The following is a 22,200-nucleotide window of genomic DNA, read 5'->3' as shown; positions in this document are numbered from 1 at the left end:
TGTGAGCTTTTGGGGTGGGGGGGTTATAGCGGCTTCACCCCAAACTAGGTGACATTTAGGTTATTTATCTTGTAGTTACTTTGTTTGTGTATGGGATCCATTTCTTCGTATAGGAATCCTTTATTCCTATGATGCCAACATTGTGGAGATGTTGGTGCATTCTTCTGTGGCAGAGGTTGTGGTCTAGTTCACGCAGAGCTACACCTGCAAGCCAGGGCAGCATGTGGTTTGGAGCAGCAGGGTCTCAGTCTCCCTACCTTTCCAACTTGCTATCCTCCTCATGTCTTGATGTCTCCTGTTCTCTTCTCCTGCTGCGTCTGGGGCTGCTGTGGAATCTGCAGCTACTTCTTATCTCTATTGATCCAGGTGAAATGAAGAAGAAAGAGATACTCATTCCGAGAGCAGTGCTCAGCTTCACTGTGAAAAGCAAAATTGTCCTGCAGGCCTTTCTGATGCTTTTCAATTCAGAAAGCTGGCTGTACTCGGTTGTTCTGTCCAAACGGTTCAAGTTCAGCAGGGATTTTGTTGTTGTTGTTACAGATATAGAAACGTTTTACAGACATGGACAAGTTAAGAAGTTGATCCAGTAGTGAAGCTCAGCTGGCCACGGAGCCTCGGGTTCCAAGCATTGGTCCTTGGGACTTTCTGGGGCAAGGAGGGGGTTGCTCAGAAACGTTTTACAGACATGGACAAGTTAAGAAGTTGATCCAGTAGTGAAGCTCAGCTGGCCACGGAGCCTCGGGTTCCAAGCAGTGGTCCTTGGGACTTTCTGGGGCAAGGAGGGGGTTGCTCAGGCTTTGTCGGGGACCTGGAAAGGACAAGAGCCTCTGCAGAGCTGGGCCCCAGCGCCATGGCTGTTGTGAGCTGCTGATGGTGTAGAAGTCTCAGCACGAATGGTTCTCAGGCTGCCTCTGAAATTTGGGAAGGGGAGTGAGGTCTTGGCTGGAAGAGCAGCTGGAGGGTGAGCGGCTGTGTGCTCTCACATTGCCCAAGTCCCTGCCCTGCTGCCTGGCTATTTCAAGGCTCTGCCCAAGTACTTGGGCCCAGGGGAGTCATGACCATCCTGCCCTGCGGGGCACTGCACCAGCAGCCTCAAGAGCACACACAGAGCAGGCACCAAGCCCCGTCCGTACTCTCCGCTCCATGCCTGGGCCTGCCGAGGCCATCCTGGACAAGGAAGGCAGGCTCGTCCTCGACTCCCCTTCTCCGGGCTGGCCAGGGCAGTGCAGGTCCTAGAGGGCCTCTCCCTGACTCTTCCCCCTGCTCTTGGAGATGGGGGTCAGTGGTGAAGGGCCTGAGTTAAGTAGACAGGGCATCTTGTGCTTGGCAGCGCCCTGTGTGGCCGATTGTGGAGGAGAGACTTGGTTTTGCGTTTGGATGGTTTAAGAGGGAACAGAAGCTCTTCGCCTTGACTTCCTGGAATTAGAGTCTGAAGTTTCTTATTCTTTTTGCCATTCTTCTCTTTAGCTTTCTTTCTTTTTCTTTTTCCTTTTTCTTTTTACCGGTCCTGGGGTTGGAACTCTGGGCCTAGGCTGCTTTTTACTCAAGGATGGTGCTCTACTACTTGAGCCACAGCACCACTTCTGACTTTTTCTGACTAGCTTATTGGAGATAAGAGTCTCACAGACTTTCCTGCATGGGCTGGCTTTGAACTGCAATCCTCAGATCTCAGCCTCCTGTGTAGCTAGGATTACAGGCATGTACCACCAGTGCCTGGCTTAGCATTACTTCTTCTTGAGATGAAGTAGATTGCACCCCTGCCCTCCTTCTGTGTCCCCCACACCAAGTCCAGACTTGGAGAGGGTGCACAGGTTCTCTCCTGACCAGTGCCTGGCCTGGGTGGGTGTGGCCTGTTTGCACACCGGGCTCGCCCTGTCCCCCACCTGCCCCTGTGCACAGCTGTGGAACTGGGTCACAGCTGTCATCTGCGTGGAGAGCACACTGAGTGAGAAAGCTCAGGGCTTCGTGTGGCAGAGGAAGGACTGTGACCAGGGAAGTCTCGTCTCATTTATGGGCCATGAACCTGCTGGGTCATCTGTGCCAACCTCTAGCCAGAAATGTTGGGAGGCAGTCGAGAGAGCACAAGTCTCCTCGTGCCTGGTCCCTCGCCCCCCAGGGACCTGCGCTGGAGACACCTGGGCGCCTTCCACGTGATCCCCTGGAAGTATGCTCCGGGTGGGTAGGGTGAGCGCGAGTTGCATGGGCCCCAAACATGGTGCTCAGGGGGAACACCTGTTGTGATTTATTCCTCTTTTCGAATAGTGAGTTTGAGAAACAAGATCAGGAATCGAAAATGTTTACCATTAAACTGAAAAAGCCAGCGAGAAGGTTCTCAGTGGCATCTTTGGTTTAGTGTGTTATCAGTGTCTGCCTTCCAGATAACGTGAGACAAAAGGAAGGTTCAGGGTTCTATTTGCTGTTCTAGAAGGGTCATATTGACCTTCTTGTAAGCTAGAGGATCAATAACGCAGTGTTTTGTTTCTGTTTTTGTTCTGTGTGTGTGCATGCGTGTGTGTGCATGCGTGTGTTTGCGTGTGTGCGTGCGTGTGGGTTTAGTTCAGACAGCCTCCTCCTCAGCTAACACCTTGTGGAAGACAAACTCTGTAGGTGTGGGCGCTGTAAGCAGGCAGCGATCTTCGTCAGATCCGCCAGCTGTCCACCCACCGCTGCCCCCTCTTCGTGTGACATCTACCAGTACGTTTTTTTCCTTTTCCTTTCTTGCCAGTGGGCTGTGTAGATCTGGAAGGCAGGGGGCGCTGGCGCTGTTGGCAGCCACCTGGGGAGACAGCTGCCAGGCTGCATACCTGTGCAGGTGTACAGATGCCCAACGGTACACCGGCGGCCTCCGTGGCCTCCAACCCTCCCAACTCCCCTGCAAGCTCCTGTAGAACCCTCGGTATTCCCCAGTGGCTCACTCTAATCTCTTACAAAGCGTGTAAGCAGTATTTATCCTCCATTGCCCACCTACCCATAGCTTCCATTTCCTTTAGCCAGGAGATGACTCTCCCTATTTGGGGAGTGTTATTGTCCATCACAACCTGGCGTGTTTTCCTCAGTGCCAGCATGTGGTTGAAAGTCCTTGAAAGCCTGGGAGAAGCCTTGGTCTTGCGGCAGAGCTGAGTACCTTTTACTGGGTCAGTGAGAAGCGTGCTGGCCCCCTCCCTGCCTGCGTCCTGCTATGCCCGAGCCCAGCATCCCTGGAGTCCTGCTTCCTGAGGATGACGCCCTCTCCTCGAACACGAGGCTTCCTCCAGTAGTTCAAAAACAAAAGCCTGTAGTGCTGGCGAGCCAGGCTCGCGCGTCACGAGGCTCTTGGGACCTTCCGAGGGCCGGCAGCCTGTCTCCTTCCCTGCCTCCCGCCCTGGCACTCCCCGGATGACCTCTGTGGGGTAGTCCGCCATTTGACTCTTCCTTTAAAATGGAAAAGGAAAGACTATATGCTCAGTCTCTTCATCTGTCCCACCCTGTGATCCCTTTTTGGACACTAAAGACTTCTCTCCCCCGGTGGGGCCTGGGCCTCAGCGCCCATCTTGGCAGGCCACCTTCCACCTGTAAGGAGCACCTGGCGCTCTGCTGTTGGCCACAGAGGAGGAGGGGAGCAGAGGAAGCTCACCCCGGGACTTAGCTTTTTTTTTTTTTTTTTTTTTTTTTTTTTTTTTTTTGTAAAGATACTATACAGAGGGTTACAGTTACATGAGTGAGGTAATGAGTACACTTCCTCTTGAACATTGTTAGGTCTTAGCCTGTGGTGGATAAAGTACAGATAATAGTAAAACCCTTACCTGTGCCCGCCTCAGACTGGACACCCAGTGTAAGTCATCGTCACGGTCTGGCTGTTCTCAGCCACCTGCTCAAATGGAGTACACCTCAGGCTGAAAGCTCCAGAAGGCTCAGCTCCCCAGGGCAGAGTTTAAGCCTGGCACCAGCCCCCAGACTTCTCTGCTGACTCTCAGAGCCAAGAGCTGAAGATGGTGCCAGCCTCCCACTGGGCCTGCCCATCTGGATGCCGGCTGAGCACAGACAGGGTGCAGAACTTTGTAGTTGAGGCTCGAGTTTCCTGACAGGGTGAGACAGGAGCTCCTGCCTTCCCCTTCAGTTTCCCAGGTGAGCCCAGACACGGCAGCAGGTGTTGCTCAGGAGGAGTGCTAGAAAGGAGTCCTTGTGGGCCAAGGCTCCGTGCTGCGAAGGCTGGGCGTGGGGTGCAGGAGGGAGGCTCACCCTGTGTTCCTCTCCTCTCTCCGCAGATCCCTTATCCTCTACACCACCCCCTCCTGTGGCCAAGACACCTGGGGTGCTAGAAGTCTTGAGCCAGCCAAGCAAGCCCACCCAGCCTGGGGCTGTGCAGAGCAAGCCCCCACCCCTGCCGCCCCAGCCGCCCAGCCGCCTGCCGCAGAAGAAGCCTGCACCAGGGTAAGCACGGCCCCTTCCCAGCACCGGCCACTGCCCTACGACTTGCTTTCAGGAGGCTCCAAGCAACAGTGGCCCCTTGCTTTACCACTGAGGCTCCCGCTGGGCTTCTGCTATGGTAGTGTGGGAGGCCAGTGCTGTATAACTTATCCATTCGTTCTCAGGGGTCTTAAAATGGATTTTTCAAGCAGGCACTGGTGGCTCACACCTGTAACACTATAGGTATTTAGGAGGCTGAATACTGAGGATCAAGGTTCAAAGCCAGCCCAGACAGGAAAGTCCATGACACTCTTTATCTGTAAATAACCAACAAAAAGCCAAAAGTAGAGCTGTGGCTCAAGTGGAAGAGTGCTAGCCTTGAACACAAAGCCTCAAGGACAGTGTTCATGCTCTGACTTAAGGCCCCAGCACTGGCACACTAAAAGAAAAAGATTCTTCCAGGTTTTTCTCTTACCATGTTTTGTTGTTGTTGTTGTTGTTGTGTGCATGCTGGTGTGGGGCTGGAACTCAGGGCTCAGATGCGGTCCCTCACTTAAGACTGGTGCTCTCCCACTTGAGCCACAGCTCCACTTACAGCTTTTTGGCAATTAATTAGAGATAGGAGTCATGATCTTTCCTAAGTCCTTAAGACATGAGGCCCTTTACTATGTTCTGTCTGTGTCTCAAGGGAAGGAAACCTGGAACTCGGGCCCTGCGCAGGGAGGCGTGTGTTACCTGCAGATCAGAGTGTCCTTTGCACACGCGCTGCGCCCCACAGACGCAGTGACTCTCGGGTGTATGCAATTACCACCCATTCCCAGCAGGAGGGAAATGCATGCATACCTACATTCCCATGTATATGTGTACATACACATCCGTAGTACATGTGAATATGTGTATTTATGTTTCTTTCTTATCTTTCAGTTTCTTTATTGTTGTTTTCTTTGACAGTATTGGCAGTTGAACTCAGGGCCCTCCTCATTTGCTAGGCAAAGACAAGGAATAATGCTTATTCTCATTTTCTGCTTTCCTGTATTTGTTACTTCCTTTCTAAAGGTCAGAATCCTGGAAGTCCTTTTCTAAAAAAAAAAACAAAATAATGAATGACTAGAAGGAAGTGCTAGAACCTACATTCCTGATCCTTAAGCCAGGACTTTGTTGCTGGTCACTGGCAGCTTATACCTGTAAACCTGGTCCCTCAGGAAGTTGAGATCTAGAACATCTCAGTTCAAAGCTAGCCAAGACAGTAAAGTCCACAGGACACCCTTCTCCAAAACAACCAGTAAAAGCCAGGTAAGAGGCATGGATCCAGCCAAGAAAGCCAAGCAAGACTAGCTGGGAGTCCTGAATTCAAGCCCCAGCAAAAACAAAGAAGTCCCAATTCTTCAAAGCACTTCTGTCCATGTAGGCGCTAGGGGAGAAGCTGGCATCAACCACTGGCTTCATTCCCTGTTTGGCCTTGACTTGGGTCTTAGTCCTCCTGTGGAAGGAGGGGCTGAATCTTAAACTCAGACCTGAGGCGTCTCTCAGGTGCACGAACCCCCGGTGATTCTGTCCGAACCAGTGCATGCACTCAGTTTCTCCTAGGACTGTGCATGTGTGTACCCCAGGGGTTCTTGCAGGGCCAGGGCATGTGTGGGCCTTCCCCTCCCCCTACATGCCTCAGTGCTTGGTGGTTCTGGCTGCTGGGAACTGATATGGCTGACTCAAGCTGAGCTCTGCGCTTCCCCTATCCAAAGCCAGGAACTAGAAACACAGAAATAGGAGGAATGTGCACGAGTGTCCTGTGTCCCGACAAAATTACACTGTGAACACTGAATTCTCATGTGCCATGTACTATAATTTTCATTTTTTTCCCAACTTAATTTTCAAGTACCAGAATTACGGTTAGTGCCAGCGCCAGTGGCTCGCACCTGTAATCCTAGCTACTCAGGAGGGTGAGATCACGCTTCAAAGCCAACCAGGGCAGGAAAGTCCGTGAGACTCTAATCTACAATAAACCATCAGAAAAACCAGAAGTGGTGCTGTGGCTCAAGTGATAGAGAGCTCGCCTTGAGCTGCGAAGAGCTGAGGGACAGCGCCTAGGCCCAGAGTTCAAGCCCCACAACCGACCAAAAAAGAAAAAAATTACTGTTAGCTTGGACCAAACTGGAAAGGAGAGTGGAGCTGTAGGCTATATTTTACTCTCTTTTAAGAGAACTAATATGAAAATCCAGATTTATACCATGCTAAAATTTCCTTTACGAAGAGGACATATTGTGTCTTTCTTCCAAAATGAAACTCCAGCCCCGGACTGGTGGCAAATGATTCTTAGCTTGTCCAAAGGCTAGGATCTGAAGATCACAGTGCGAAGCCAGCCCAAGCAGGAAAGTCCTTGAGACTCTTATCTCCAATGAACCGCCAAAAAGCCAGGAGCTGTAGCTCAAGTATAGAGTGCTACCCTTGCGCAAAGTAACTCATAGACAGCACCCAGACGCTGAGTTCAAGCCCCATGACAGGCCAGAATGGGTCTAGGACATATTCTCACATTGCCTGCTGTGTCCTCACTCACCTTTCAGTAAGATTAAAACTAATGACCTTCTCTAGAGAGATGAGTTCATCCAGCCACCCTTCTGCGTCTCTTCTGGGAACAGGAGGAGGCTGAGAAGAGCGTGCCAGGTACATCGCTCTTGACAGCCGACACCCTCTGTTCCTGCAGAAGCAGCAGGCCTGAGTTCAGGTTCAACGGCTCCTTTCACAGAGGTCTAAGGCCCAAGCCAGGCTGGCTAATACCCAGCCCCGAGCCCAAGCCCATGCAGACAGGGGTGCTGTGGTGGAGGCCTGGGTTTAGGGTCAGGAACTTGGTGGTGATACTTCCCTCTGGCCTTTATTTGAAAAAACAAAACAAAAAAACCAAAACTCTCACACAGTGGGGAAATGAGTATGAAAATGGTTGAAGTAGTTTATTTGCGTGTATAAAGATAGAACAGTGCTGGTGGCTCACACCTGTAATCCTAGCTACTCAGGAGGCTGAGATCTGAGGATCTCTGTTTGAAACCAGCCTGAGTGGGAAAGTTATGAGACTTATCTCCAATTAAGCACTCAAAAAAAGCCAGAAGTGGACCTGTGGCTCAAGTGGTAGAGCTTTAGCCTTTAAGCAACAAAGCTTAGGGACTAAGTGCCTGAGTTCAAGCCCCAGGACCGGCAGACACAGCCTCAGGTATCAGTAAGTCTGTTTTTCCTTCCTATAGGGCTGAGAAGCCAACCCCATTGCTCAACAAAGGCCAGCCAAGAGGACCTGGTAATGATGCCATTTGGGACTGGGCTTGATTCTGCTGGGTCCCAGGGGAACATTTCTTGGCAGGTGGTCAGCTCTACATAGGGCCTGTCCGCCCTCCAACTCCCTCACCTCCCCCCGCCAACTCCAGCTCCCCCTCCCAACTACCCTCCAGCTCTCCACCCTGCATCTCCAGCTCCCCCTCCCATCCAGCCTCCAACTCCAGCCTCCAACTCCAGCTCCCCGTCCCCACCCACCCTCCATGTTCAGTTCTCCCTCCCCCTCAGGCCTGATACTCTGCTCCCCACAGTTCAAGGCTGCGGTTCCCCTTTCCTGTGCTCCGACTTTCATCCTGCCTTGCAGAAAGTTCTCTGACTTACAGGGACTTTTCCCTTATCACATCAGAACTTCTGGAGAAATCTGCTTTCAGACATGACCCTCGGGCCCTGGTAGTCAGTTTACCTCTTGTGGTTACGACTGATGGGGTGTCTTGTAAGGCTTCGTTTTGGCCCTAACACGGTGGATCTCTCTGGAACAGAAGCTCCGGGCCCTCTGTGCAATGCCATGGCTCTGCAGCCCCCCGCACCCATGCCCAGGAAGTCCCAGGCGGTAAGTGGATAAGGCTTTCCTGCCCCTTGCTCTGTCTACCCGGAATGCTCGAAGGCAGCCGATCTGCCTTCTTTCCCTGGAGAGGGTGGGCTGGGCGTCAGGTGCTGGCGCTGCTGTTACTTGGGCCCCCACAAGTGCCAGGCTCCAGCTGCTCCACTTCCAGCTGGTCCACTTCCAGCTGCTCCTCGGCCCTCCCTCAGCCGGGATCTCCCTGTAATTTCCTTGGCACCAGAGCTGCACCAACCCCTGTGGGCTCCCCTCCCCTCCCCGGGGTCCTGGGCTCAAGCGGAAGCAGGAGGCCATTGTCTGTCCTGGTTCCGGCCTCCGGCCACACTAGCCTTTACTCTCCCTGACGCAGACCAAGTCAAAGCCCAAGCGGGTGAAAGCACTCTACAACTGTGTGGCTGACAACCCGGACGAGCTGACCTTCTCTGAGGGAGACGTGATCGTGGTGGACGGGGAGGAGGACCAGGAGTGGTGGGTGAGTCAGACTGGGGTCTGGAAGGGGCTCAGGGCTGAGCTGCACCTGCCCACCTGGAACTCCCAGGCACCGATGAGGCTCAGCATGAGCAGTCCAGTTTTGGGGTGGCTGCTCTGTCCTCAGCAGGACCCACACCTCTCCACCCCTGGGCGGCCCCTCCCTATTTTGTTGGGCAAGTCTCCCAGGCCGCTGTTTCCAGAGTACACTGGAGGGTCTCAAGTGAGACCCTGGCATTCTGAGGCCTTGAGTTTCTAGGTAAAGACCTCACTGCCGCATGAGCATGGCAAGGAATCTAAAGAGATCTGGCCTCCAGGGGTAGGCAAAACCCACCCAGTTTGGTCCTGAATGAGCTAGGGCCTGCTCTGTCCACCGGAGCAGCACAGGCACCTGCTTCCTCCCCCCCTCCCTCTGGGGGTTCTGGCTGTTGAGCCTCAGCACTCACGGGCCGGGAACCTGTGCAGAGGTCTGTGGGACTTGGTTGCTCACAGTGCAGTGGTGAGATGACATGGGAAGCGCAGAGGAGTCAGCGCAGGACTGAGCACTGCCGAGTCTGCCACCTACTGGACAGTTAGCCTTGCTCCACAGACGGAGCTTAGGTGCCTCTCAAGGAACTGGGGGATGGGGGAGAGAAGTTACGGAGACTCCCAGCTAACTAGGCTTTGATAGGCACAAGTAGTTTGGGCCCTGTCTAACCTCTGTTCCCAGCAAAACTCCCACTGTGTTTCATTCTTGGGATGTGGCTGCAGAGCTGTTGACACAGCTGGTTCATCGTCCTTCCTGCCGGTGCAAGCGTCCGAGGGCCAGCTTTCCCTTCTCCAGCAGTCTTACCTAGCACTGACTTGTAGGAGTCATAGCTCCTGGGGCTTTTGCTACTGCGACCTCCCCTCTCCCCAACTCCAACCCCCGCCACCAGGCAGCAGAGGAGCAGGTGTGCTGGGCTCTCCTCACCTCCTCGTGTACTCGTGTAGTTTAGCCAACACCAGAGAGCAAGAAGGAAGGAATGGCGTGGTTGTTTTACCCAGCTGTTGTTTGGCAAAAGAACTCCTGGTGCAAGTCTCCTTTAATTCAGAAATGGCCTTCATTTCAAATGTGTAATTTTTCTAACCACCAGCACTTGTTCCTTTCAGATCGGCCACATCGACGGGGACCCGGGTCGCAGAGGAGCGTTTCCGGTATCGTTTGTGCACTTTATTGCTGACTGAATCGCTACTGAACAAAGAGCCTTTCTTTAGCCATTATGTCCCTGTTCCGTTATTGGTACCAAAACTCTCCCAGATAACCAGTTCCACGGATTGGACTGTACGCAAGCCCCGTTCTTTTCATACCACACCACTGTTCTGTTTTAAACACTCAAAGGTAGTTTTTATATATAAGTGAATTGTTTCTATAATTTGTAGTTTTCATGAAACATTGCTACACTTTTATTAGAAAAAGCTGAATTTCTTTAAAGGTGAACTGAAGTTTTTTCTTTTTTGAACTACACAACCAAGATCTTGCTAGAACTAAAACTAAATGAAGAAAAATGGAATCACTTCCTGCTTTCCTTAGCCTGATTCTGGAGGTAGTGGTCTTTAGGGCAGCTCTTTGACAGCGAGTAAACCGCGGCTTCACGGCGCCCTGCCTCCTCCTGCCCCGCTGCCTTCCTCAGATGCCATCAGTTCACCTTTAAAGACCCGTATTCCCGCGAAACCCACTCAGTGTCTGTTTAAAGCAACTTGCAAACTTACACATTCGCCTTGTACTTTCTAGCCCTACCCTGCGAGGTGCAGCTTCATGGCCTCCTGCATGTGTGTAACCTGTTGTGAAGAAAAATCAGCCCTAACCAAACGGTGACTTACTGCAGCATATGGCAATCATTCATTCCTCCCGAGACATTGTAGCAAACTGCATTTCCTGAATTTGGTTAAAAAAAAACTAAGGATGATGGATTGCAAAACAGTTCTAGGGTTCATATGCTTCAGGTGTTTCAGAGTTTGCCTTCCCCAACTCCCTGTCATCTAGAGCGGTGAGCAGCAGTAGAGGACTGTGGCCAGGCCAGGATGCGGTGGCACATTTCCTGCTGCTCCCGGTGCGTGCACCGCCGCCTTCCCTTGCTAGCTCCCGCAGACATTCGCTCAGCTTAGTGTCTAGTACTTATATCACATGCCCACAGGAATGGTAGTCACACCGTCTTGAAACTCAGTGTCCATCTGTTTGTATTCAAGAAATCTGTATTCAGAACTCTGCAGCTCCTCAGTAATGCTATACCCCTGAACATCCCGGCCTTATCACTTAAACTTATGCTACTCGGGGAAGGGGTGGGAACTAGGCCGTCCATGATAAAATGAACTCATTAGTTTAATGAACTATTTAGTCATTGTGAGCATAAGATTCATAGTAGTTAATATTGGAAACGTTGGCACTCTTTTCAGAATAGGCATGTGATGCCCACTTGGATTTTGAGCAAAAGTAAGGAATCAGTTTTAGCACAGGCTTGGAAAGCAAGGCAACAATGCTGTCACTGCGCTCACCACGACGGTAGTGACTGAAGCAGCTCATCTTTATTGTGCAACTCCTGTTAAGTGTGGAGTTTGGGGTTTTTTCTTACAGCATTGTATTTTTGTCTGCCATGATAATGGATGACAAAACAAACTGGAATGTTTTATGATGTCTAACAATCGATTTTGCTTTCCAGCATTCCCATGTGTTACATTTATACTTAGTCTTTTTTTTAAAGCACTACATGTGTTTTCACTACTTAATTTCTTGGTTGAACCCTTCCTTTAGTCCATTTCTCATAGATTTAGGAGTGTGAAGATGTATTTTGCACAGTACTTCTCCAGTCTATCGTAACAGCCCCCTACCTGCATCCGGTTCTTATCATCTTGATCGAGTTGGTTCACAACCACATTTGAACGTCAGTCCCAACTAACCTATCAGGTTCACTGGTACATAAATACCTAGGAAATATTTTTCCAGTCTACAATTGGGTGGTGCTATTGTGCAGTCATTAATAGTACTCTTGCCAGAAGAGAAACCCTGTTAACTTCCTGCTAATATCCTTTCCTAGTTATTTGTTCTTTGCAAATTGAAAGGAAAAAAAAAGCCACTGAGAGAAAGAAAAACATTGTAGATATCTATTTATATTTAAGGTTTACATTTCCTGACCTTCAGCTGCTGGGTTCTGGAGGGATGACACCTCAGAAGAGGGTGTGCAGAGCAGTTCGGTCTGTGCCCCTGCGCGACGGGTTGAGGGTGGAGAACAGGCTGCAGCCTAGAATGCTATTTTGAGATGTACGATATTCAGTTCATTCACCTGATCACTTTGGTATATCGCAGCGCAACTGTATATATTGTATAACCTAAATTGATTCTTATTTTCATTGTCCTTAATGCAGTGATTTATAATTAGAGCATGTTTAATAAGCTTACTCTTGTTAACTAGTCATTTGACTGGAAAAAAAAATAAAGTACTTTTAAATGGGCATAGTTTTGTTTTTATTTTTTATCCTTTAAGTATAAGATATTACAGTCCCTTTTTGCCAAAAATAAAAAAGTACACTAGCATACTAGCCATTGGATCCTTCAAATACTTTTAGCATGAGCAGTGATCTTATCTCTGACATAAACACTGTGTTGTTTTGTCGTGTCAGTGGTGGGGGTTGAACTCAGGGCCTGAGCGCTATTCCTGAGCTCTTCTGATCAAGGCTAGCGCTCTACCACTTTGAGCCACAGCACCACTTCTAGTTTTCTAGTGGTTAATTGGAGATAAGAATCTCATAGACTTTCCCAGTGTGCTGGCTTTGAACAGTGATCCTCAGATCTCAGCTTCCTGAGTAGCTAGGATTATAGACATGAGCCACCAGCGCCCAGCGACACTGGCATGTTACACTGACAACACAATTCTGAAAAGGTATTTTGTAGTATCTTAAGGGCACAGTTCCAAGTGGCAGAAACTGGGGACTCCAGTCCAAACCTGCCTGCCCTCAGTTCAAAGCCAATGACATTGTCAGTAGAAGTCACATGGGAGGCTTCTGTCCTCGATGTTCTATTCAGTGAATGCCTATGGCACTTGCTTCCATAGTAAGTGTGTTTGTAGTTTCCTCTCATCCTGTAAAGTGCGTGGTTTATTGAAAGTTTGCTGTCTAATCTGACACATTTTAATGTAAAACACAATGAAGATTTCAGAACATGGAATTAGAATATCACTTCCTACTCCCATAGCAGTTCAGCAGCCAGACAGAGAGCAGGTGACATTGAAACTAGCTGGCCTCCGATGTAGTTGTCTTCCCCTGGACGCAGAGTTCAGGACTTCTCAGAGGTTAGCACAGAGTCGAAAGCCGTGGAGAGCATCCTGCAGATGGCCTGAGCTTGTTCCTGCATGATGTAAAAAGACCCAGCGAGAGCAGAGTTTCGTCTGTCTCCAGCCCTCGTGACAGCTCCCTCACCAGCCTAGATTCTAACAGCTGCCCTGCCTGGGAGCTCCCCGGAAGGTGTACTGAGGCCTGCGGCAGAGGACAAGCCAAGGATGAAGCGAGTCCCTGGCCACGGCGGACACTGCCTTATCTGCTTTGTGTTTACCTCAGCCCAACCCCAGGGCAACCCCAGGGCTTCATAGCTCGCTGTGAGCCTGTGGGCTCCACCCCTGTGCCCATCCATTTTGAGGCCAAGTGTTAGGTACCTAAGGAGCATTTGTTTAGCCCTTGAAAAGGGGACAAATTGCCACTTCCATTGGTGAGCAAGGAACCAAGTAAATAAGGTAAAACCTCACCAGGCTGCTGCACTGATAAACCCACAGGCTGTACTCTTGGTTGCTTGCATCGGTGGTCTTCAGAGCAAGCAGGCATTTGCCGGCGCCCAGGCCATCATCGTAGCACACCATCCGGATGATTAGGTACAGGGCATGCCTGTGCAGGACGTCCTGCAGAAGGGAGAAGGCCCCACTCAGGCTGCATCTCAGTTTCTACAACACACATTTCCCCATGCAGTTTGTATCGTGTGACTTCAAACAGCCTGTGCGGGAATCTGGCAGAAACGTACATGTACACAAGACACTTCAGTAAGTTGAGTGGGAGCCAATTTTGTTTGGGGGTCATGCCATCCTTTAAATGCCAGAAAGACGACAGAAACAGGATCTAAACTATCTCCATCTCTGCCTGGCGTCCAGGAAAATGGCTACTTTTGCTTGATGTGAAGATGCACTGAGAGCTGGGATGGGGGCCGTGTGCACACAGGATACACTAGAGCGCACAGGATGCACTGGGAACTGGAGACAGGCTGGGTGTACTCAGACACAAAAGGAAGCCCCGCTATGTCCTAAGAAATTGGAGCAGCTGCCAGACAACCACTTTGAAAACAGACCTAGCTATCAGGGAGCCTGAATTCCCCATTTCCTAAAACATTTTCCTTAATGCATGTTACTACTTACATATTGGTCTGATGTTGACACTTTTATACCATACTTGGAAACTCCCATGATGAATTCTTCTTCCAGAGGAACGAAAGGCAACTTTCCATCTTGCTTTAAAAATAAATCACACGACATACATTAGAATGAGGGGTCAGTCTTAAGTTTGATGGGTCACCTTTCGTATCTCAATCCCACACGCACTAGAGCTTGTGGGCTATACCTTAGCCCAGCAAGAATTCTCTCCAGAGAAGCAGAAGGAATATTTTCTATTTTTTAAATTTCCTATTTAAAATTTTTTACAATTAACAAATGAAGGGAAAAATACAGATCAGTCTTCCTGTATTGTTCTATCCCTATGTGCTGGTGTGTGGGAAACCCTAATTCTAAACTGAAATACTTCTTACAGATCCTGAAGAGGTCCAGATATTTATGTTAGACAAATATTATTAGACAAAAAGTCTTTTTTTTGTTTAATTTTTAATTACTCAAAATCTACCCACGCCAGGGTATGGAATAACCAGGAAGCTGGGTTGCAGGAGCCATTTTTCTGTCACTTCCTGTCCAAACCAGGTGGACATGCCCTGGGCTGTGGGGACGGCGGCAGGTGGCTACTCAGCTCACAGGCACCGTCACAGCAGCTGCAGAGGGTGATGCCAACGCCTTCCCTCGCTGTGGATCTGGTCTCAGCTCTTGGCTTGGAATGCTACCTAATTTGTCTTCTGTAAAATAGATGAGAGGCTGCTGGCAGTCTGCAGGTGTTCCATGCTGTAATGTTTTCATGGGGTATTAAGTGACAATAAATAGATGGTGTCCAAGGAGCTTTGGGAGCCTCACAGGGTTACAGTAACCTCTTGCCAAATCATTTCTCTCCATAGGTTTACAGCAATTCCGAAACATGGGATAAAGGTGGTACTGTTGTCAACAAAATGACTCTTTAACTGAAAGCAAAACTCACACAGTGATCTGCCTCTCACATGGTGATCTGCCCGCAGCCACAGAGGAACAAGGCTGCCAGGATAGCCAGCCACCTTGGCAGTGCTTAGGGCTGAGGGGGTGAAGGGGGGAGGAGGGGAGGGCGGCTCATGCTCATGGGGATGACTTTCTGTTGCTTGAACTGTGAGGATGATTGGATCATTCCATACTAATTTGCTAAACGGTAAACTAGATTCACTGATTTCCTTCACACAGACGAAATAACTTCCTTTCCTTCCATGAAGATGTGAGCCATAACATTCTCATCTCTACAATGTAAGATAAACCATGTCTTCTGTCCCACTATAATATTTTATGTACCACACGACTTTGATTTATTCATTTGCCTGCATACTGCCTTTATTTAGAAAAAAATTTGTCCTGGTCCTAGGGCTTGAAGTCACCCTAGGTGCTGTCACTGAGCCATTTTGCTCATGCGGTGCTATTTGGGCCACACCTCCACTTCCAATTTTCTGGTGGTTAATTGGGGATAAGCATTTCAGACTTTCCCGCCCACGGCCAGCTTCTAACTGATCCTCAGATCTCAGCCTCCTGAGTAGCTAGTATTACAGATGTGAGCCATCAGCACCAGTCTTTGAATTAGTAAAACTAGTTCAGTGGAGCATTAGTAAAGTTTGCCAGGATGATGTAAGGAAAAACCTAAAGAATAAGAAGTCACCAACAGTGAGTACGTCAGTCCATAGAAGGTCTGAGTGAATGAAGAAGCCATTCCTATGCAGCTCAATCTCCAGGGCACCTGGCACAGACTGAGCCTTCAGCACAACAGTAGTCCCACCCAGAAGACTCACAAGACCATGTTTCGAGTCTTAAGAGGCTTTGGATGGAGTCTTTTCTTACCTGAGCAACATCTATATAATTTATCAGGTCTAGTGGTCCTTCGAGACTTTTGCCCTCAGAGGGTTTCAGTTTCTCAATGGCTCCAACATACTTTATTCGAAATTCTGCACAGGTATCAGAGTTATTGTTGCTTTGACCTACAGGTAAGAGGAAAGTTGTAATAGACTTCAAAAGAAACACTTGCTTGGGGCGTAGCCCTGTGGTAGAGCACTTGCTTGGGCTAAGGATGTAGCCCTGTAGTAGAGCATTTGCCCAGCCTTCACTTCAGTCCCTGCTTTGCAAGGTAGCCTAAATTCTTTTGTGTGTTAAAAATGGACTCAGACTTTACTACAATATAACCTCTTAGTACAGAGTTTTAAGGTGCAATGTGGCCTTTTTGTTTCTTTGGGTAGCACTGGGTTTTGAATTTGTGCCCACTAGGCAGGCAGTCAATTACTTGAGCCACATCCACACCAAGATACAGAATCTTTCCATGCAATTCCATTAACCTTCTCTGACTCATAGAATATGAGGTTCATAAAGGTCTCACTAATAGGTATAAACTAATATTAACCTTTATTCAGAATAATGAACAGGGGTACGTTTATAGTGCATTATAATGACAGCTTTTGTTTTTTTCCTCTTCACCAGGTTAACTTTGATTGAGACACCTGCTTTGCCTCTACCACGGACTCAGAAAGACCTTTTTATTTTTTTTTCTTTTTCTCAGTGTAGATGGGGTAATGCCAAGCAGGGTCCTTTAATGGAACAGATGACAGAGGCTGAATGTGTGCTATAAAATCCAGCCAATACAACTAACCACGAAGGATTTTCAAGGACACCTACCATAACTAAGGTAATACTGGGCAGTCAGTTTAGGTTTAGATTGAGATTTAGGTTTGTTATGAAATAACAATGCCAATCCTTTGAATATTTCGAGAGGGCATCTGGATGTAAGCATAACGGGCTTTAAGTGACCCATTCTCTTTCACAGACTATGACCGTGGTCTATTTTAGATATGATGAGTATGGTTTATTTCCAATTAGTCTCTAGCTATTTATGGAGTTGGGTGAGGGTTTCTAAGGAGTCATTTGGGGCAGCTGCATAACCGCAAGGGTCTCACAACTGCTCTCCAACTTCCCATGCTCCCCTGGTCTTGAACTCGTGTATGTCCAGGCAGCCTGTCACCAACATGGTTCTCCTAGAAACAGCCTAAGTCCAACCTACTTGCTCTCTGCTACCTTATTTCTTAAAAAGCTAAATATTTTGAAACCTCTTATTGTCACACGATGTTTTTAACCATTTGTCTCTTAGACGCACTCAGCGCAGTTTACCCTTGTGCCCGAGGCCAGCAGCAACCACCGCAGCCCATCCCTGCAGCCCACCCCTCAGCCCACGTCCATCCAATTCCCGTTCCCTTCTAATGTCTTTCAGAAGCGGGAGAGGGAGAGGGAGAGGACGAAAACTCACCGCGCTATGCAGTTGAACTCCATGAGCATCAGCACAGGGCTTTAATCAGTAACAACCCACGCCCTTCCCCTACCTGAACTTTTGGTGGAGTCAGTGTCGAGGCTGGCGACCGTGCTGGATCGGGACAGACCGCCGAGGCTAGAATCCACAGACTGCAACAACAAACACCACACACAGTCAGAACACGGTCTTCTCTGAAGCAAAGGACCCCTGACCAGACACACACGGTCAGCTCGCCTGTTCTGGCAGACGGACTGTAACAGACTGTTCCAAAGACATTCTACAGCAAACTTCAGCCCCACAGGAACCCAGCTGCTCCTCCGCTGCACATTAGAGGACGCTGCGGCAGCGACACGTAGTCCCAGCCAGACACCCAGCATCTTGCCTCTGTCACATCCCACAGCACCCCGGCGGGGAGAACGCCCTGTGCGGCCGCTACCTCGAGATGCCTCAGCCCTCACATTCTCCTCGTTCCGAACCCAGGCTTCGGTGGTTGTCCCACTAGTGTCTGGTTCACAGCAGGAACAGAGTAACCAGAGCAGGCCAGAGGTTCGTCACCAGTGTGAACTTCCCAACAAAACTGGTAGGCCAATTTTTTAATTTAAGTAATATTACAAGGGGTTTCAATCAGTTTATAAATACAATGCATCTGTTTTTTGTTTTTTTTGTTTTTGCTTTTTTTTTTGCCAGTCATGGGGCCTGAACTCTGGGTCTGGGCGCTGTCCCTCAGCTCTTCAGCTCAAGGCTAGCACTTTACCACTTGAGCCACAGCGCTACATCTGGCCTTTTCTGCTTACGTGGTGCTGAGGAATCGAACTCAGGGCCTCATGCATGCAAGGCAAGTACTCTACCACTGAGCCACCTGACCGGCCCCAGTATAATGCATCCTGATCAGTACTACCCCTTCCATCGCCCCACCTAATCTTTCCAGTAAGCCAATCACAGATGGAAATAGTTCGTTTCATAGATAGAACTTTATTCTCAATGGTGTGTGAATGTGTTTGTTTTTATTGTTTTTTTTGTGCGGTCCTAGGGCTTGAACTCGGGGTCTGGGTACTGTCCCTGAGCTTCTGTGCTCAAGGCTAGCACTCTACCACTTGAGCCACAGCAGCACTGCAGTCTTTTGCTGGTTAACTGGAGATAAGAGTCTCATGGACTTTCCTGTCCAGGTTGACTCTGAACCTTGATCCTCGGATTTCTAAGATTATAGATGTGAGCTACCAGTGCCACAGTATCAATGTGTTTAATTTCCTTACAAATAATATTCTTTGAAAACTTGATTGAAAATGTTTCTTTTGTATGAAAATGAATGAAATCTGCCAATACACTAAATAACATTCAAAGTGTCTCACTGTGCAGTAAATAAGGTTGAACCCAGCGGGATTGAGCTCCAAATGCTTACAGTTTCCATTATTTAACTACATTTTAAGTCAGGATTCACAGGTTTGCTCCCATGTAGTTCCCCAGAAAATCTCCAAAAACTGAATAAAAATAAACCAGACACAAAGTGTATGTGAAGTACGGGAAACAGCCGTGGGGGCGCAGGGTGGAGGTGGGGTGGGTCCTGCTGCCCGGGGTCCCGGCCAGCCAGGCAGGAGAGCGCGGCATGCTGTGTGACTGTAGGCGCCAGTCCCTACCTTGCTCTTCGTACTGATTTCACTGCTCTGCGAACTGCTGCTGCTGTGCCGCTTCTTGCCTTTCCGAAACATGATTCACCATAGCGTGATCCTGGATATCCTGCAAGAACAAACATCAGCCGAGCGCTCACACTTGTGGACCTGTGAAAGGCACTTCCTCTTAAATAACAATGTCACCTCTTATCAAGAAATTCAAGGACCTCTTCAGTAAATTCAAGATTTCACCAAAATACCTAGTGTACTAAGGCTGGGCATGGTGGTACACACTTGTAATCCCAGATAGCTGGGAAGAAGACTGTGTAGGCAAGACAATATCTGAACAGCCAACTATAAGCAAAGGGTGTTGGGGGCATGGTTCAAATGGTAGAGCACCTGCCTAGCAAGTGTGAAGCCTTATACACTGAAAAAAAAGTGACACATGCATTTACTCAGGTTCACATCCATCTTCAGGAGAGCTGAGGGCAGAAGGCTCTCACAGCCCTGGGAAATGTATGTTTCCTGAAGTAACTTTTAGGGCGGACATTATTTATAGGATAATTAATGCCTCCCACACAGATTTGTCCATGCCCATCTCCTAGGAGATGGCAAGTCATCCACCTTCACGGCCTCAACGCCTCCTCCAGCAGCTGAGACACAGTCATAGCCTCAAGGTGTGTGCACGGGCTTGCTACAGAGCCGGCCGAGGGCCGCAGGCCTCAGGCCGGGAGCTCTCATGCTCTGCCATTTTATGGATGGGGCTGTGAGTTTACAGATAAGACAACCTGACATGCTTCTACCAACACTGGATCTGTCCAGCGGGAACAGGAAACGTGCGCACCGCAGACAGAACACACCGAGGCTTCACACAGACCTGGTCGGTTCTTCCCAGAGGAGCTGTGTCCCTGGTGAAGGAAAAGGACCGGGTAAATTGGGGCCCTCAAACCACCTCCAAACTTTTTTTGCATCTACAAACCCCATCATGTCTGATCCAGAACCCAAGCTGCTTGCTTGCTCATCTTCTTTCTTTCCTTTCTTCTTCCTCTCCATCCCCCCCTTTTTTTTCCATACTTGCTAGCCACTTGACCCATACTTTTTTGCTTTCATGGTTTTTCAAATAGCGTCTCCTTTGTATACTTCAGTGGCCCAGGACCACAATCCTCCTATTCATTACTGTGTAGCTGAGGTGACAGGTATGGGCCATTATGCTTTTGTTAAGATGGGGGTTTCATGAGCTTTTTGCCTGGGTGGGCCTTGAGCTTCAATCCTCCCAGTCTCTGCCTCCCAAGGAGCTGTGTGAGCCACCACAAGGGCCACTAACCCACAACTTTCTAAACTGCCTCAACCATCTCTTTCTAAGCTTTTGCCTCCTTTGTAGGGTAACAGAAAATGTGACTCATTCCCTAACTGCTTAGTCGCCAGTGAGCTTGCATCTACAAAGCAAAATCCCTGGGTGGAGAACCCAGCAGGAAACCACCACTCCTACAGGGGAAGCTAACGCAAGCTATGGGAGAGATGGAAAAGTGATGGGTGAAAGGGGAGTATTTTACAATAAAAACAACATCTAAGGAGGGAGAGTTGGGCCTGGATAAAAGGGGGTGACTGGCTGGGCACGGTGTCTCATGCCTGTAATGCTACTCAGAAGGCTAAGATGAGGATTGGGGTTCAAAGCCAGCCTGGTCAGGAAACCCCATGAAACACTGCAGGGAGAGAGGAGACAGCATCAGGCTCTCCAGGAGCCCTTTCTGAGGACTGTGTAAGGTAGATCATGGGGACCTTTGGCTGATTAGAGTTTAACAGGAACAATCTAGAGGTTTTTGAAAAGCAGTCAGTTATAATCGGATTTCTGTTTCTAGAAAACATTACTGTGGCCCACAAGGTAGAGAACTAACTCCTTAAGACGATTTTCATGTCAATCTGGGGGCTTAGAGGAAAAGGCGTTTAGTAAGTTTTTGCTATCTAGTGCTATGTTGGTGCATGTTTTCAAGCAAATCATTCTTATTTCTAAATTACACATGCATAAAAATGAGGCCCAGGCTGGAGAAAGTCACTTAGATGTCCCACCGCCGGCAGGCTTCAAGTGGGGCCACCTCTTCCTCCGCTTCGCCTCCTCTTCCACTCAGGAAGTAACGTGATTGGCAGAAACCAGACATGGTCAACAGGCACATCCATCAAACCCGGGATTCCCGGTCTGCAGGGACAAACCCGCTCTGGGCTTGCAGCTGGGTCACTAGACTGAAGTCAGGAGACCACACACAACTGTTGTTTTTAGCGTCTAATGAAAGCAAGGGATCCTCAACGTCGAAAAACTGCCCGCGTGCCCAGCTGTTTGGTACAAGTGTCTTTAAAACCCACGCCGGACGCGGGTGGCTTATGACGGTCATCCTAGTTACTGCGGGAGGCTGAGTGAGCATCGCGGCGGTTCGAATCCAGCCAGGGCAGGAAAGCCGGTGAGACACTTATCTCCAGCAAAGGACTCAGAAAAGCTGGCAGTGGCTCGGGCGGGAGAGCGCGGGCCTTGTGCAAAGGCAGCTCAGTGGCCGGGTCCAGGCGCGGATTTCAGGCCCAAAAGATCCGTAAACCCGCTGCAGGTGTTCTGTGGAGAAGGCCTCCCTCCCCGCCCGCCGCCACACGTCACCCTAGACGACGCACGTGGCTTCCTCCGAGCACCAATCGGAGACCACTCCCCGCACCCCTCCAGCGCTCCCCTCGGGTGGAGGCTGAGGCCAAGTTCTCCCCCTGGGCCGGCTCGGTCCTCCGTGGCCCGCGCCGATCGCGGGTTCACCCCGCCCCACGCGTCCCCGGCTCCGGGCTCACGCTCGCAATCCCACGGCACCCGCGGCTCATCCCCGGCTTCTCAGCTGCAAAGCCACCTTCGCCTCCGCGGTGCGCAGGGGACCCCGGCGCGGGCGTCCAACCCGCTATTGTCTGCTTACCACCACCGCCCTCCGGCGGGGCCGGGCGACTCTCGGGGCGCTGACACCCCACTTGGCAACTCCGGCCGTGCTACGCGGGGCGTCGCGCCCAGCCCCAGGCGCTCGGGGCCGCTAGTTCTCACCCCCGGGCGCAAGGCCGTCGTAGGACGGCGGCGTCCCCAGGTGGGGAGAGACTCGGGCCCAAGGTCGCCAGGCTGGGGTGGCGGCCCCGCGCGCGGCGTCGGCGGTGTGAGGATGCGCACCCCGACCG

At 49.9% G+C, this 22,200-nt stretch overlaps 2 protein-coding genes across 7 annotated transcripts in view; one reads left to right on the top strand and one right to left on the bottom strand.

Moving 5' to 3' along the window:
* Nucleotides 1-12,196, top strand: part of Asap2 (ArfGAP with SH3 domain, ankyrin repeat and PH domain 2) — a 107,970-nt gene extending 95,774 nt beyond the window's left edge. Inside the window, exons 24-28 of the mRNA XM_013013565.1 lie at nt 4,245-4,410; nt 7,617-7,666; nt 8,181-8,251; nt 8,610-8,732; nt 9,860-12,196. Of these exons, the coding sequence (XP_012869019.1) occupies nt 4,245-4,410; nt 7,617-7,666; nt 8,181-8,251; nt 8,610-8,732; nt 9,860-9,934 (485 nt within the window). The 3' untranslated portion in view covers nt 9,935-12,196. The remainder of the gene's footprint in view (nt 1-4,244; nt 4,411-7,616; nt 7,667-8,180; nt 8,252-8,609; nt 8,733-9,859) is intronic.
* A 316-nt stretch (nt 12,197-12,512) lies between these two features.
* Nucleotides 12,513-22,200, bottom strand: part of Itgb1bp1 (integrin beta 1 binding protein 1) — a 10,157-nt gene continuing 469 nt past the window's right edge. Inside the window, exons 1-8 of one of the 6 annotated variants that reach the window (XM_013013695.1) lie at nt 21,951-21,981; nt 19,800-19,919; nt 19,039-19,138; nt 17,475-17,553; nt 15,952-16,088; nt 14,140-14,232; nt 13,483-13,632; nt 12,513-13,088 (exon numbers count right to left, since the gene is read on the bottom strand). In XM_013013695.1, the coding sequence (XP_012869149.1) occupies nt 13,017-13,088; nt 13,483-13,632; nt 14,140-14,232; nt 15,952-16,088; nt 17,475-17,553; nt 19,039-19,110 (603 nt within the window). In that variant the 5' untranslated portion in view covers nt 19,111-19,138; nt 19,800-19,919; nt 21,951-21,981 and the 3' untranslated portion in view covers nt 12,513-13,016. Of the gene's footprint in view, nt 13,089-13,482; nt 13,633-14,139; nt 14,233-15,951; nt 16,089-17,474; nt 17,554-19,038; nt 19,139-19,799; nt 19,920-21,950; nt 21,982-22,200 lie in introns of those variants that run through there. The other 5 variants (XM_013013699.1, XM_013013694.1, XM_013013697.1 and 2 more) reach the window with 5 other exon arrangements.

This window comes from Dipodomys ordii, unplaced genomic scaffold (genome assembly GCF_000151885.1).
Source record: "Dipodomys ordii isolate 6190 unplaced genomic scaffold, Dord_2.0 Scaffold20, whole genome shotgun sequence".
Lineage (NCBI taxonomy): Eukaryota > Metazoa > Chordata > Mammalia > Rodentia > Heteromyidae > Dipodomys > Dipodomys ordii.
The sequence above is the reverse complement of the archived record's forward strand: the minus strand, read 5'-3'. Positions and strand labels throughout refer to the sequence as shown.